This window comes from Saccostrea echinata, unplaced genomic scaffold (assembly GCF_033153115.1).
Source record: "Saccostrea echinata isolate AGI-Se365-2 ecotype Australia unplaced genomic scaffold, CSIRO_AGI_Sech_v1 ptg000054l, whole genome shotgun sequence".
In the NCBI taxonomy this organism is placed as follows: Eukaryota; Metazoa; Mollusca; class Bivalvia; order Ostreida; family Ostreidae; genus Saccostrea; species Saccostrea echinata.
In genome coordinates, this window is record NW_026889803.1 from 46,382,288 (window position 1) to 46,396,471 (window position 14,184).

The 14,184-nt window shown below is 33.4% G+C and overlaps 3 protein-coding genes across 4 annotated transcripts; 2 read left to right on the forward strand and 1 right to left on the reverse strand.

Annotated features, from left to right (window-relative positions):
- Nucleotides 1-222: 222 nt before the first annotated feature.
- LOC133205732 (uncharacterized) lies at nt 223-4,165 on the forward strand. 2 transcript variants are annotated; one of them, XM_061341597.1, is made up of 5 exons: nt 223-343; nt 516-667; nt 816-985; nt 2,471-2,724; nt 3,022-4,165. In XM_061341597.1, the coding sequence occupies exons 4-5, from the start codon at nt 2,494-2,496 to the stop codon at nt 3,667-3,669; spliced, it is 879 nt and encodes a 292-aa protein (XP_061197581.1). In that variant the 5' UTR covers nt 223-343; nt 516-667; nt 816-985; nt 2,471-2,493; the 3' UTR covers nt 3,670-4,165. Both variants share the same exon structure in this region, with proteins under 2 accessions (XP_061197581.1, XP_061197582.1).
- A 13-nt stretch (nt 4,166-4,178) lies between these two features.
- LOC133204949 (uncharacterized) lies at nt 4,179-5,806 on the reverse strand. The gene is made up of 2 exons (XM_061340692.1): nt 5,737-5,806; nt 4,179-5,383 (listed from the first exon to the last, which is right to left on the reverse strand). The coding sequence occupies exons 1-2, from the start codon at nt 5,804-5,806 to the stop codon at nt 4,179-4,181; spliced, it is 1,275 nt and encodes a 424-aa protein (XP_061196676.1).
- A 2,852-nt stretch (nt 5,807-8,658) lies between these two features.
- Nucleotides 8,659-13,750, forward strand: LOC133204950 (nacrein-like protein). The gene is made up of 8 exons (XM_061340693.1): nt 8,659-8,812; nt 9,095-9,259; nt 10,405-10,589; nt 10,780-10,872; nt 11,860-11,941; nt 12,638-12,690; nt 13,210-13,330; nt 13,509-13,750. Exons 1-8 carry the CDS (start codon nt 8,659-8,661, stop codon nt 13,748-13,750), a joined length of 1,095 nt encoding a protein of 364 aa, XP_061196677.1.
- Nucleotides 13,751-14,184: the final 434 nt, after the last annotated feature.

Genomic DNA, 14,184 nt, shown 5'->3' on the forward strand with positions numbered 1-14,184 from the left:
AAAAAATAAATAAAGAACCAAAAATCTACAAAACTTTTACATATCAATTTATGCTACTTAGGATCATTTTGATATTAGGTAAACACAAGAAAAGGGGGCTGTGTTTTTTATTGGCATGGAATATTTCTGCTTATTGAAATTTCTTCTTTGTGTAATTAACTCACATGCAATAGGGTCCGCCAACAGCTTATCTCCCCCTCGCGCCGCTAGAGGCGCTGTTGTAATATGAGGTATTCGAGATAAACAACATGGCGTACGCTTCGTACACCGTACAGAAATTGAAAAAAGAATTGATGTTGCGCGGCGCTGTAACTACGGGAAGAAAAACAGATCTCATAGAAAGGTAAGAAAAACACTAATACTGTTAAAAATAAACGATTTTCATTGAAGTAATCGTAATATGATTAAAATAATTAGGGTTATCAGAGTCAAGTCACACGAGTGCTACATTGTCAGTGATTGTACTGACATTATGCCTACAAAAACTGTTAAACAAATTTCATATTACTGTGTAGGTTGGAAGCATACGAACGAAATTTTAACTTTAGCGGTCCCGTAATAGAGCTGCCAGCGGAAAGGAAGGTAGACTGGCCCACCACTGGGTATAAACAAATTACATCAGAGCATTATGACTTATTGCCACATATATCAGAAGCCCATATCGAAGGTACAGTAATATGGGGGAAAATCGCTTAAGTATGTTAAAAAATTTGGTGTATGCCACACATGAAATTTAACAGTTTTGAGGATATCAAATATAAATATGTCACTGTGATGGTGTAAAACTTGTATATATTTTCTTTTGGAATTTTTAGGATATTTTCAATACAGACAAGCAGTTGACAGGCAAATGATGGGCAATACAAAGGCGATTGTGAAAGGAAAATTGCTCTTGGAGTCAGAGAGAGTTGAAGCACTGAGTATTAACTGTCAACATGAGGACTTTTTTCTTACAGGATTTGTCAGAGCAGCAATGAAGAAAAAGGTAGTGTTTCAAAATAAATGAACAACAACTAATTAAAAACAGATTTAAAAAAAATCAATGTACATGTGTGTGTAGTATGAATGTAGAGTGAATCAAGATTGTCTGAGTAATGAGTATTATGTTGTTGACTGTATTTAACAGGTGTCTTACAATTATCGTGTAAGAATTCACAGAAAAACGGGTGAAATTAAAAATTCAGATTGTGAATGCCCTGCTGGGAAGGGCCCTAATGGAACTTGTAAACATGTAGCCGCTGTTGTTTTGCTCTTGGTGAAATTTCGGGAAACACGCATTATAGCCATTCCTAGGGGATGTACAGATAATCTCCAGACTTTTCATAAGCCAAAGAAGTCTTTCCAAGTTGAGCTGCCTGTGTTTAAAAATGTTTCCTATTCATGTTTTTCTTTTTAATTTGACTATTTAAATTTTGAATATTTGTTGTTGTTTATATACACAAGTGTCAAAAGTTGCAAACGACTTTTCAGTATATATTAAATTTTGATGATGATGATGCCCCATCTTCACTAGCTAAGGGTTTCTGGTCTGCTACTCAACTTACAAACCCTTGGCCTATGGTGATATCAAAAGTCGGGATTTTTTTTTTCTCGAGTTGTGATTGGAGTTTCTTGATATTGTTCAATCAATAAGCAAATGCTTTTGTACATATGACGATATCTCAATTTGGGATACATCTTGACTCAAAAGTCTCAGGAATGAAAAAAATGGGTAAACAATGATCCCTAACATGCCTAAGATAATGTGGCATTATATAAATGGCTATAGTGTCATCCATGCACATAATGTGATCAGGAATCTGTATTGGAGATACAGACTTGCACCCTTAAGAACAAATAAACATCGCTCGATAGCTACTTCTTAATTATTATTTTTTTTTTTAAAAAAACGCTCTTTAGTTGTGGGTACATGTATGTGGTAAGACTCGAAATCAGGTGACATAAACAATCCCAACTTTTGATAGCACCATTGGCTAAGGGTGGCTAGCTAAGATAATAATGCCCTGTAACATATAACAACTTTAATTCTGTGACCCGTGTCACAATATTTTTAAAATGTAAAAGTTGCATGATCTACAGACAGGTATACAAAACTACAGTTTGAGAAGTTGTTTTAGGTAGTTCTTCTCATGCATGCAAAATTTAGTTTTTATGTTCAGTCTTTGTTGAATATACACTAAAGATGAATACATATGATCCACAAATTTACAAGTCATGTACATGTATATTATAAGTAAACCATGAAATAAGAAAGCTTTAAATTAATGCAGATATTGATTACAAATACTGATATATTCAATATATTACTTAATTAAAAGTGATGGAAATGTGATTTCTTTGTACAGGAATACAATACTGAAATATATATTTGGCAAATTGTAATAGAAGTTAAATTACACATAAACTAATGTGTTTTTTTTTTTTTTTTTTGGTTAATGTCCAACTTATTTTAAACCTTTGAATTTTACAGGCTCCCCCATAAAAGCAGAAGACATGCCCTGTCGGTACAACCCAGATCTTAGTGACCCAAGACCTCAGAAATACAGAGGAATTGCTGGATACAACGATTATGTGAGCAACATTGTAACCAATTACTGTGCTTTAACGTCAGCAGATTTATCTTTCAAGTACATGAAACCCAAGGCATTTATCAACTTTGCAGTACTGGACCATGATTACTTGGACCTGCCATTCACTGAATATTGGATAGATGCAGCTCAGAATGTATGATATTAATGAAATATTTTGTTAATTGCAATCTTTTGTAAAAGTAATGATTTATATGTCCTTTGGAAAAGAAAAAAAAACATGATGTGTTTGTAATACACTGATGCCTCCATATGGCAGTTTCTGGGAATGGTGAAAGTTGAAGATACATGTATTGATAATTTAAAGTGCTACTGAACTATTCTTATAAGGTTACATTATAAATTCTTGAAATATAAGAACTGGTTTATAATGAATTTTGATATACTTGAAGTGTTTCTTTGGTATGAACAAATTTTAATTTTTCGTATCTAGGTTTCAGATAGGGACATTGCCCGCATCGAACACAGAACTAGGAAACAGAATCTGTCGAAAGTTTGGCACCAAGAGAGAGAATGGCGTTTGACAGCTTCCAGGTTTGGGGATATTTGCAAAGCTACTGATCGACGTAACAGACTGAAGCTGTGTTCTAGCATCTTTAAACCTCTTAAACTGAAAACACCAGCTGTCTTACATGGCCAACAGTATGAAGCTGTAGCAAGACAAACATTTCAAGAAAAAATGGGTTTCAAAGTAAAGACTTGTGGTCTTTTCATAGACTCGGAGAACAATTATTTGGCTGCTTCGCCCGATGGCATTATTGGAGAAAATGCTATTGTTGAAATTAAATGTCCGTATAAGGGTAGAGATCGTAAGATTGCTGCAGACAAGTTTTTCCCATTCTTGCTAGAGGATGATGATGGTGTATTGCATTTAAAACAGAATCATAATTATTATATGCAGGTGCAAGGGCAGCTTAATGTTTGTAAAAAAGAGAAGTGTTTCTTTGTTGTTTACACATTTGTAGATATTTTTGTGGAAGAAATCAATGTTGATAGAGACTACTTCTGTGGTTGCATGCTACCAAAGTTAGAGTTGTTTTATAAAAAACACTACAGAAAATTTCTTGCTGAAAAATTGTAAATTGATGTCATAAATCTGCAGTTTAAGCTTTTTCTGTGAAGACTTGTACATAAATTGTTCATTTCTATATGGATAATATGATGATATTTGCAGGTTTTCTTTTTAGAAAAGCCTTTTACATCTGTTAAGATCAGCACAGTATTTTGATTGTTTATCTAAACTTAACATGGTCATTATAGTGCACTGTTGTAATGGATAACATTTTTTTACCATTGAAACTATGGTTCTATATTACAAAATGTAGATTTTCAGTAGTCATCCTGGAATTTAGAATAATTCAAGAGAAATGTTTATGAAGTTATTAATGGTTTGTGAAGAGGTGAAGAGGTGTATAGAGATAATTATAAAGATGTATCCACTTGCTGCTTTAAGACAAAATTATGTAAGAAACAACAGTTAATTGAGTACAATGTGAAAATGTTAGATTGAATAATGCAAGTGTAACTTAAATCATTGTTTTTATTCTACAACATGTATTAAATAATATTCATTTGAATGGTAGTACATTATTATGAATATTTGTCAACGATGCAAGGTCTAAAATTCAGTATTGAAAAACAAATAAAAATGATTCTAGAGCCTAAAATGGCTTTGCCCTGTGGTAGCTCTTTCTTGAGAATTTTGAAAGTCTTGGCCAGTCCAATGATTCTTTCAACATGAATTCGCTTTGATGCGATTCTTCGGTCTTTAACAACATCTTGTGCCTCAAGTTGGCTTTTTCCTTTCAACATTGTTGGAGTGTTGACCTGAATGTTACGAGGGGCAAACAAATCCTGGACCATGATACCCCTGTCAGCCATTATACTGTCATGGTCTTGGAATTTGTCAAGGTCTCTAAGTAAGTCAGAACGTTCAATAATTTGTCTGTCACTTGTAGCACCACAGTATGCATCGGAAATATAACTGACAGTTCCATGTGGTGTACAACCAATCATCACCTTTAGTGTATTTTTATTCTTGTAATTCGAAAATGTAGCACTCTGGGCATTTACATTCTGGGGCTTATTTATTGGTACCTCAGTGGCATCAATTATCACTCTAGTTTTGCAGAAATTTGCAAAGAAGTCATCAGGCATATATTCATCAATTACAGATCTCGAGGGCCAAATGTTAATCTCTTTAAGTTGGAAGTACATAAAATTGATCCATGTAACAATAATATTTGAAACAGTACTTTCACTGACTTGAAACAAATAACTCAACTCAATGTCTTCTTTAGCTTGTCTTAGTTTTATCATAACTAAAAAGAACTGGTCTTGAGGGGAAAGTAAGTTGCTTTTTAGATTCAAATCATGTGCTGCAGGACCAAGTACTTGAAAAAACATCATGAAATGGTCATAATTTTCAAAACCAGTGTAATATTTCACCATTTTATCATTACTTTGCAATTTTTCAATGGAAAACCTGTTGCTTTTTCCAATATCACATTGGATTGACTGATCATGCAGCTTCTTTTCATCACTTTCATAACATTCACAATCAACATTAACTTCTTGTACAGACTCCACCACCACTTCATTCACAACACATTCACTACTAGACCCATTTTCACTATGATCTCTAATACATTCACTACTAGACACATTTTCACTATGATCTCTATCACACTTGACTCTTTTACTGTATCTTTGTTCTCTTGCGCTGGATGACTCATTTTTACATGCAAAGGAAAAGACAGAAGGAACAGCCTCTGGTTTTAGTCTCTTTCTCTCCCCTTAAAATAAATCAAACTCTATTGTAACTTACTTTCACTTTCATGTGTTTTCTCTTTATTTCGAAAAATAAGGAAACATTTGGGTGTGATTATAATTAAATACACGCTAATTAAATAATTGATAATTCGAGTATGATGAATCGCCAGAGTATGAAAACAGTAGGGTAACGTTAGCCGTGTTAACTTCGCATCGCATGTATACAGTAGATTTAATTCACGTTACGATGATTTTGAGCTAAGAACCAATTATTTAAAAACGTAGTTAATTAGATCAACAACTAGTTTACCATAACGAACTAACCAAGTAGTGTTGATTGAATGTAATCATCGGGTGTGAAGTGATCTCCACACACCCGGTCGTGAGCAGCCGGCTCCCATAACTTTCTTGATTTTACATCCAATCTTCGAATCGCGACTCGCCATTTCAATTTTAGATCGGGATTCGAAGGGAACAGATGTCCACCTTTCTTACTTTTACACGTAGGTACACAACAATACACTGGCATATCGACGATTTATCCTTAACGCGGTTTCTAACTATTATAAAGTAGACAAATATGGCGACGTATCTATACCTCATAGTACACGAGCGCCACCTGGGGGAGATAACTCTTCTTGGCGGACCTTATTCGAACTTACCAAAGCTATCACTATCCCCCCCCCCCCCCCTTGATGGCGATCCATAATAAGGAGTGGTGAAGATTATAGCGGATAGCAAGTTAATGATAAAGTTATAGAACAGTTTCCCACTACTAGTCGTATCAATTTTGGATATATTTATATTTAACTCAACTATCTCGTAAATGAATGATATTTACAAAAGTGAATGCTGTATTATGACAATTTAAAATTCTGTTTCAGCGGTAAATCAAAAAATAACAGTAGATGTTGAAGAGATAACAAAAGCGTAAAGAAAGCTTAAACCATATGACTTCAACTATAAAGAATTCTAATAGACTAAAATATGTATTTATAAATTAACCTGTATCATATATTACCAACTGTTACCCCCACCCCCACCCCCTCCTCACCGTCACGGTAGCTCAGTAGAGCGCTCGCTCCGTGATCGGAAGGTCGTGTGTTCGAATCACGGCCGCGATTTACCTGAGTCGATAAAAAAATAGGTAGCAACTGTTCCTTCGCCAAGCGCTCGGCACTTTGAAGTGAAAGTTGCGGGTCCTTCGGATGAGACCTTAAAAACCGAGGCCCCGTGTCACGGTAGGCGTTGGCATGAAAAAGAACCCTCACTGCTCAATGGCCCTGAGTGTCGAGTAAAGGTCAAAATTTGAAGCCCTTCACCGATATATGGTTACCTCTTTATATGAGTGAATAATTCTCGAACGGGACGTAAAAGCATATACAATCAATCCCCACTCCCTCGAATTTTGTTGACCTGTGAGTCACTTTATTGCAGTTTAGTGGCCTGAGGATTGAACTTATATCGGTATTTATTCCTTTGGAATCTGTGGGTACATTTGGACACATGCATTTTCTTTTCTACGAACTTAAAAACTTCAATGACGTCACCAATTTTTATTAGTCTGCTTATATTTTAACGTTTCAATTAATCAGCACTATTTGGGTATATGAAGACCCAACTGTCCACCAGTTGGATATTGAAATATCCAACTCACCATCGGTTTGTTATTCAAATATTCAACTGTGCATGAAATAAAAATTATAAACATTGAATAAAAGAGACGACTTGTAAAAAAATGTATTTCCAGTGCATATTAAAAATAATTACATGTGATTACTCGTATTTTGTCGTGCTATTAGAATTTATTTTTGTGAAAAACTTATTTCCAATGCATACAAAAAATAATTCGCAATTTTTCACAATATTAGAATTGTGCTAAAAATACACTTTCAATTTTTAATCTGTTTAAGCACCATTAGAAATCTTGTCCAAATAGAACACATTTCCAAGAAATCATTATCTGATTTGTCATGAAAATGTGTTCATAGAAATACTTTCTTCCCTCCTTTGAGCTTCTTGAACAAGAGAAGTTCAAGAGATCGAATTCCAATCCGGTTTAAAATGGCACGATAATAAAAATATGAACTAGTTTACGCCCTAACCCTAGGAACATAGATAACAGTGGAAAGCTCCTCTAGTAGTATCATCATTTCTGTCAAATGTCTGATGTTGATAATTTAGTGAAAAGTTCTGGTTGATATTAAAGACATGGTTAAGTCTTACTGTATAAACTCGATCGGATACCCAGAGTGTCTTTATCGAATCTAGACTAGATTTAAAATGAATCTTACTGTTTTGTTTTGAAGAACTTATAACTTTTTCAATTATTTAGACAACGTTCATACCCTGTAGAGTAGCAATAATCAAAGTAACACCGAATAAGTGTAGAAACTAATGTTAAAATTGAACTTTTTCAACCAATTTCCATTTCTATAAAGAGACTTAAGTCTGGAGCTGACCTTAGCTACAATCTAATCCACTATGGGATTAATTTTAAAAATTTGTCAATTGTTATTCCTAGATATTTAACGTATTCGCTAGATTTGATAAAATGAGTGTGACAGTTGACCTAAATTGACCTTCATTGCTTATAGCTTGCGTCTAGGGCCGAATATAAAACAAGACGACTATTTTTCTAAGATGGGGGATAACTTGTATTCTGTGAGCCATTCAGAGTTTTCCAAATTTATCTGATATCACATTTAGGTCTCTATTTGAGTACAGGATGGCACTGTCATCTTACAGTCTGTGTCTGTACTAATTGACATATCATTTATTTTGTTATCTTCACAGTCATTCTGTACCTTCTTGATCGCTAAAATTTTACTTAATATGATATAACTATTACTGAACATTTCTCAGGCATTTAATCAGTTTTTTTTTTCTTTATATGTCCACAACTTCAAGGTAACACAAAGCAAAAATTTTCTAATAATGTTACTGATATTACAGAATTTTAAAAAAATGCTTCTTGTTATACATGTACCTCAACTACAAAATAAAGTTTTCTCCAAACTTATCAACAGAACATGCATATTTATTAACAAGTTTCTATGCAATTATGATCAATATTTGGGAGAAAAAATAATACATGAAGAAATGCCACTCTTGCTAACGGGTTCACATCCTAGCTAATTGTAAATATATATTACATGCATGACTAGGATACATTGTTAATGTCTATGACACTCAAATCCGTACACAACTCTAAAATTAACTTTAGCAAGCATGTGAAGTGCACATAGAATTCTATAAAAGAAAACATTTTAACTGAAAATTGTAACATATTGTAACCATGACGGCCTTCGTTTTATTAGTTGTTGTCGGTGGGTTTTTGCCGACTGTGCTCGGTGTAGGGTACCATGGTAAAAGACCCCCTACTCAAGGCGTATGTTATTATGACAACATCTATGCTGCTCATTTCAGCTACAGGAGAGGGATTTGTGAAGGTAGGAAAGTGAATTAAAAATAACATGAACCAAGAGAAAGAAATGTCCCTTATTTTGTCTTCTTTGATTTCTTTGATGCATTTTAAACTTTTTATCAAGGACTGCATTTCAAGAAAGCATAACAAAAAAATTACATAATTGAATGACAAAATGAAAACAAAAAATGAATTGCTTACTTAAGAACTTTTTTAGGCTTAATAGATGTTAGAAAAGACTACTTAAAACAACTCAATCAATATTATTAGATAATTGATATATTATTTCTGTTTTACTTGCAATTAGGCCCGTGGGATTGGTGCAGAATTCACAAATGTTGGACAACATGTGGATCAGACAGAAGACAATCCCCAATCAACATAGACCCATATAGGGCAAAATGGAGATCCTATGGACACCTAGAGCTGATAAATTTCAACAGAAGAGTTCCAGCACATATATATAACAATGGTATATTCTTTAAAGGGTGACATTTAAATGAAATGTAATTTTTTCAAATTATTTTTTAAAGATTTATTAAAGGTCAAAGTATTGTCGAAGTAAGAAAACAATTCTAAGAGGTTTTTATTTTTACCTTTAGATACATGTTTAACTTATAACTTATATTTTCCATCAAGTCGTCTGTCCTAATATATACATGTATTACAATCGATAACAGAAGAAATGACTGTAAAATCACTAACTTTAGTGAGGGGTTAATTTTCGTTTTCTTGGTATGGAGAGACCAGTGAATTCATGTCCTCCTCGAAATATATCACAAGGAAACGCTTTTTCAGCAACAAAATTCAATCCTCATACGATTTCTTCAAACCACGAAAATTTGACTCCAAGAAATATATGATTTTTAAGTATATATGAATGGTGCTCGCTAGAACAATTATTTTTGAGTAACATTATCCTAGCGTTCATTCAACAAACATAATAGCCACATGTATATCAAATTATTATCACTACAATTTATCATAGCGCTCAGTCAAGCAACAAATAGCGATATAGTAATTTTATTCCGATGTGGAAACTTAAAACTCCAAGGAACTCTTATAAAACTTATACAAAAATCAATAGCATCAAACCGTTCGACGTTTACCAATCCCCGCGATAAATTAAAGACAAGATTCTCTCTGACATCGTTGACAACTGCTTCTTCAATACAAATTGAACTCGTAAATTTGCTTACCTTGTCACTGGTTATCTGCAGACTTATTTTGTTAAAAACATTCTGATTGTACACACAAGTACTCTGAGGTTGATAATAAAAAGATTCTAGAGTTTCTCGTTGACAATATTTATGTGGTTTTCGGAAACCAGGTATTCTGTTGGAAATGCCATGGGTTTTAATCGTGTCCAGTTATTAGCAGATCTGTCTTTGTATTCATATGAAGTAGAACTTATTCAAAAAATTTCTATGTGGAAAGAAGTCTCTTGCTGTGAGTTAGCAGAAAGTTATAATTCATTTCAATTACCAGACAGTATGAGCTTAGTTTGCTTTTGTGTTTTTGAAAATATATATCTGAACAAATGCATCTCCTTCAAGGAGCGCAATATGTTGTCAAAGATTCTGTTCATCCTATGTCATTATATATTATTCATTGCAGGACACTCTCCGCACTTTGAAGTTAAGGTAGACTACTTCAAGAGGGGCAATAACATAATTTTGAAAAATGTTCCTGGAAGGCCGAGATATAGAGAATATATCTTTGCTCAGCTTGAGGTGCATATCGGCCATGAGGATGGCAGAGGGTCAGAACACTCAATTAACCACAGATTCTACCCAATGGAGGTAAGAAAAATCCATTTGAATTTCATAGAAGGTTGTATTTTTCATAATGTTAGTCAGCAGATTTGCTTTGCGTAGACCTATCTTTACAGATCAAGTGCACATTATGAAATGGATAATAAAATTATTCAGCACATTCACTTCATTTAGCATTGTACTTGTACAATGTACGTGCATTTTTTGCTTTTTTCAGGCCCAACTAGTATTTTACGACAGTAGATATTCAGATTTATCCCACGCAATCTCACATCCCGACAGTTTGGTAGTCATGGCCGTTATGCTCGAGGTATTCAATGTTTTATATGGGTACTCACTTTTTAGCTCTACTGGTCGAAAACCAGAAAAGTTTCTGCGTTGGTAAGGTGTCCGTCTATTTTATATCTGCTTGTCAGTAAACTTTCTGTCTAATGCGACCTTATGTCTGTCTGCAATATATTTTAGAATGGGTGAAAGGATTTTCATTCGGATAAAGATATACAAATACAAGATTTTTTTCTGCCTTCAATGCTATCCCAATAATAACTATAATACTTTAGGGGAAATGTTCCTATCGAGTTTAATTGTAATGTAGGTAAGAAACCAAAACAAGCAGAAGTCTTTGATGATGCAGTAGCTATGTTGATTTGAAGAAAAGAAACACTTTACATGTAACTTTAAACAGTTTTTCATGTTTGCATTTACAGAATCGTATTTTCTGACATTTTCGAAACTTATACCACCTAAAACTTAAAACTTAAACAAACATCTAAGGAGTAGCATTTACAAAATATTCAATTATAGAAGAAACAGCTGGTTAATTCTATTTGTATAACAGTTTTGTTTAAAAACAGGCCAAACCTGTAGGTATAATAGTATTTTAAAGATTTTATTTTTAAGTTACCATTGCAACAATGTTCTTTAAAATTAAACATCGATATTTGTTGTATTGATTACCTTGATGTAGTGAACCGAAGTTCCATGTTTTATTGAAGTCAGTACATAGTAGGAGTTACAATTTGAAAAAAAATTCCTAGAAATATCCATTTTTATTTACTAATACACGGTACTTGATTAGTTAGTTACCTTCACATTCTATTTAAATCAGTAGAGCTATTATAATCCATTCAAATACTTTTGATTTGAATCTGTGGCAACCGAATACATTAACCAAGCACCAATGAGGTATGTTTATGTTGACTGTGTTGATTCAATGATATATTTCACTGGCAACTACTATATGTTCTTTGATTCTGTTATCAAATTATATATTGATACCCTTAATCTATTCTACCAGGTAGACAGAGGGTATTATAAACCTTTAAATGACGATGATGATGATGACGATGATGATGACGACGATGACGACGATGACCGTGGTAAATGGAACAAATGAAAACTGCATTCTCATATAAAATACTGTAGAAGCACAACTTTTCGTGGGGATGAAATTTCGTTGATTTGCCATCAAAAAAGTTTTCGTGGGCATTAAATTTCTTTGTTTCGAAAGTAACCCTATTCAGATTATAGTCAAGAAAAAATTCGTGGGGGATTTAATTTTGCAGAAAATTGTTAACAACGAAATAAACGAAATAAAATCCCAAAGAATATTTCTGCTTTTACAGTACAAACTATACATTTATCTCACTTAGTCATGTTATTTCTCACAGGGGAAACATGCTTAATTAATGGGTTTTTCATTGTCCAAAGATAATTTAAGTGTCACTGATCTATGTATTCCATGATTGTTTAAGGAAGGGTATATAGTTTCTCAGTAGATTGTTTTGGACGTAGAGCCAAGTAAATCTCAAAAGTTTAATGCATTTTTTACAATGAATCTAGCTAGAAAAATGACATAAACATGGATTTTTTGTGTTGTCGAAATCGGTTTGTTTTACTACAGAATTCCATAGCTGGTCAAAATATGTACAGTGATATTGAAAAGATGAATTTACGATGCCAGACCCATTGGATCGTATTTTAAATACAACTATATTTGTAGAGTTCTCTTTGTAGAGTTCAACTGAATTTAATCAACCCAAATGATATTTATATTTTTTTGTTGATTCTTGTAGGGAGAAAAAGAAGAATAAAAGATGGCTACCTCGGATGGAGGTACTACAAAGGGGTATGTTTCACTAAGTTTACAAAATATAAAATACATATACACGGCTCATTGATACTTGTGGACAGGACATCCCTTACAATATAAGAAGAGTTTAAGAGCATTTAACAGATGGGTTTTTCAAGAATTGATAAAAATATAAAATTGTCCTTAAATGATTTGTGTAAGCAATTCCCAACAGTTACAGTCCCTCGGTATGTTTTGCAGTGGTCAAACAAAACCTAGTATCTATCTATTTAAGGATAACTTCTGTTGAAAGTAGTAATAACAACAAAACTAGTAACAATACATTGTTTGCTCAGTGTTTTCCAAATATCCGTCGCAAGGCCTATATAAATATGTTATCCTGATTAATGAAAATCACCTACATGTGTCATCATAGCAATCCAAATGAGAATCAAATTGCCAGTCATTAATTTTTACATACCCCTCCCTTGTTAATGACATAAAAAGAAAACTATTCAAATAAATACTTATTACAATGAGAGTACCAAGTTCTTACAATTTTATTTTATTTTATAGCAAGGAAAGTGCAGAGTTCAGTATGCACACACTTTAAGTTATCTTATGGAGAAATACTTTCGAAAGATTAGGAGGCACTGGCCTGTGGTACACAAGCATTATTCTGACTACCGACCGAAAGGTAAGAGTTCCTTTTGGATTTTGGTAATTTTGTGATTCTAGAAAATAAGAACATTAAACAATATTGAAAGCAAGACTTTCAATAAAAGTATAAGAATTAAAGGACGTTTCTATGTCAGTTTCAGCTTTTAAGTGATTTATTTAGTCCAAAGTGTATGTATGCTTTTTTATTTATTTAGATTTTCGATGTGGCAGAAAACCAAGTTATGACTTCATTGATCGCCATTGTTTCAAAAGAAAGACATACTATGATGACTACGTTCATGTGAATTATGGAATTTCCCCAGCAGATGTCCTTCCATATGATCAAAGATTCTACACGTACGCCGGATCTTTGACTTCGCCACCTTGCTACGAAACTGTTCAATGGATTGTCTTTAAGTGCCCAGTTAGAGTCTCAAGACGGGTCAGTAGAACTTGACATAATTATTACTGTCGTGTTATGTCTTTTTCTACTTTTTTGAGTTATATAATCAAAATTAAGAATGATCGCAAAAAGAACAACATTGAGTAGATGTGAATTTCTGACCTCTTTCGGTGGCTTATGTTCAAATAATCAATTTAATTAATCCTGTACTCATTTTAAAAGAAACATTACTTTCTAGGCTTTCCAAAACCTCCAGGAAGTAGAAGATTCACAGAGAGAACCTCTCAGAAAGCTGGGTGTTCGGAGACCAATCCAGGTTTTTTTTTCTTCCCTATTTCTTCTATTATTGTGTATCGCTCTTCTCGTAAATGGATTATATTCACATACATCTGCAAGTATGCACAAATGTAATTTACAAAAAAAAATCAAAAAGAGTCTTTCAGCTAATGTTGTTGAACATGATTTAATGATCACATTTTTTTCTTTAC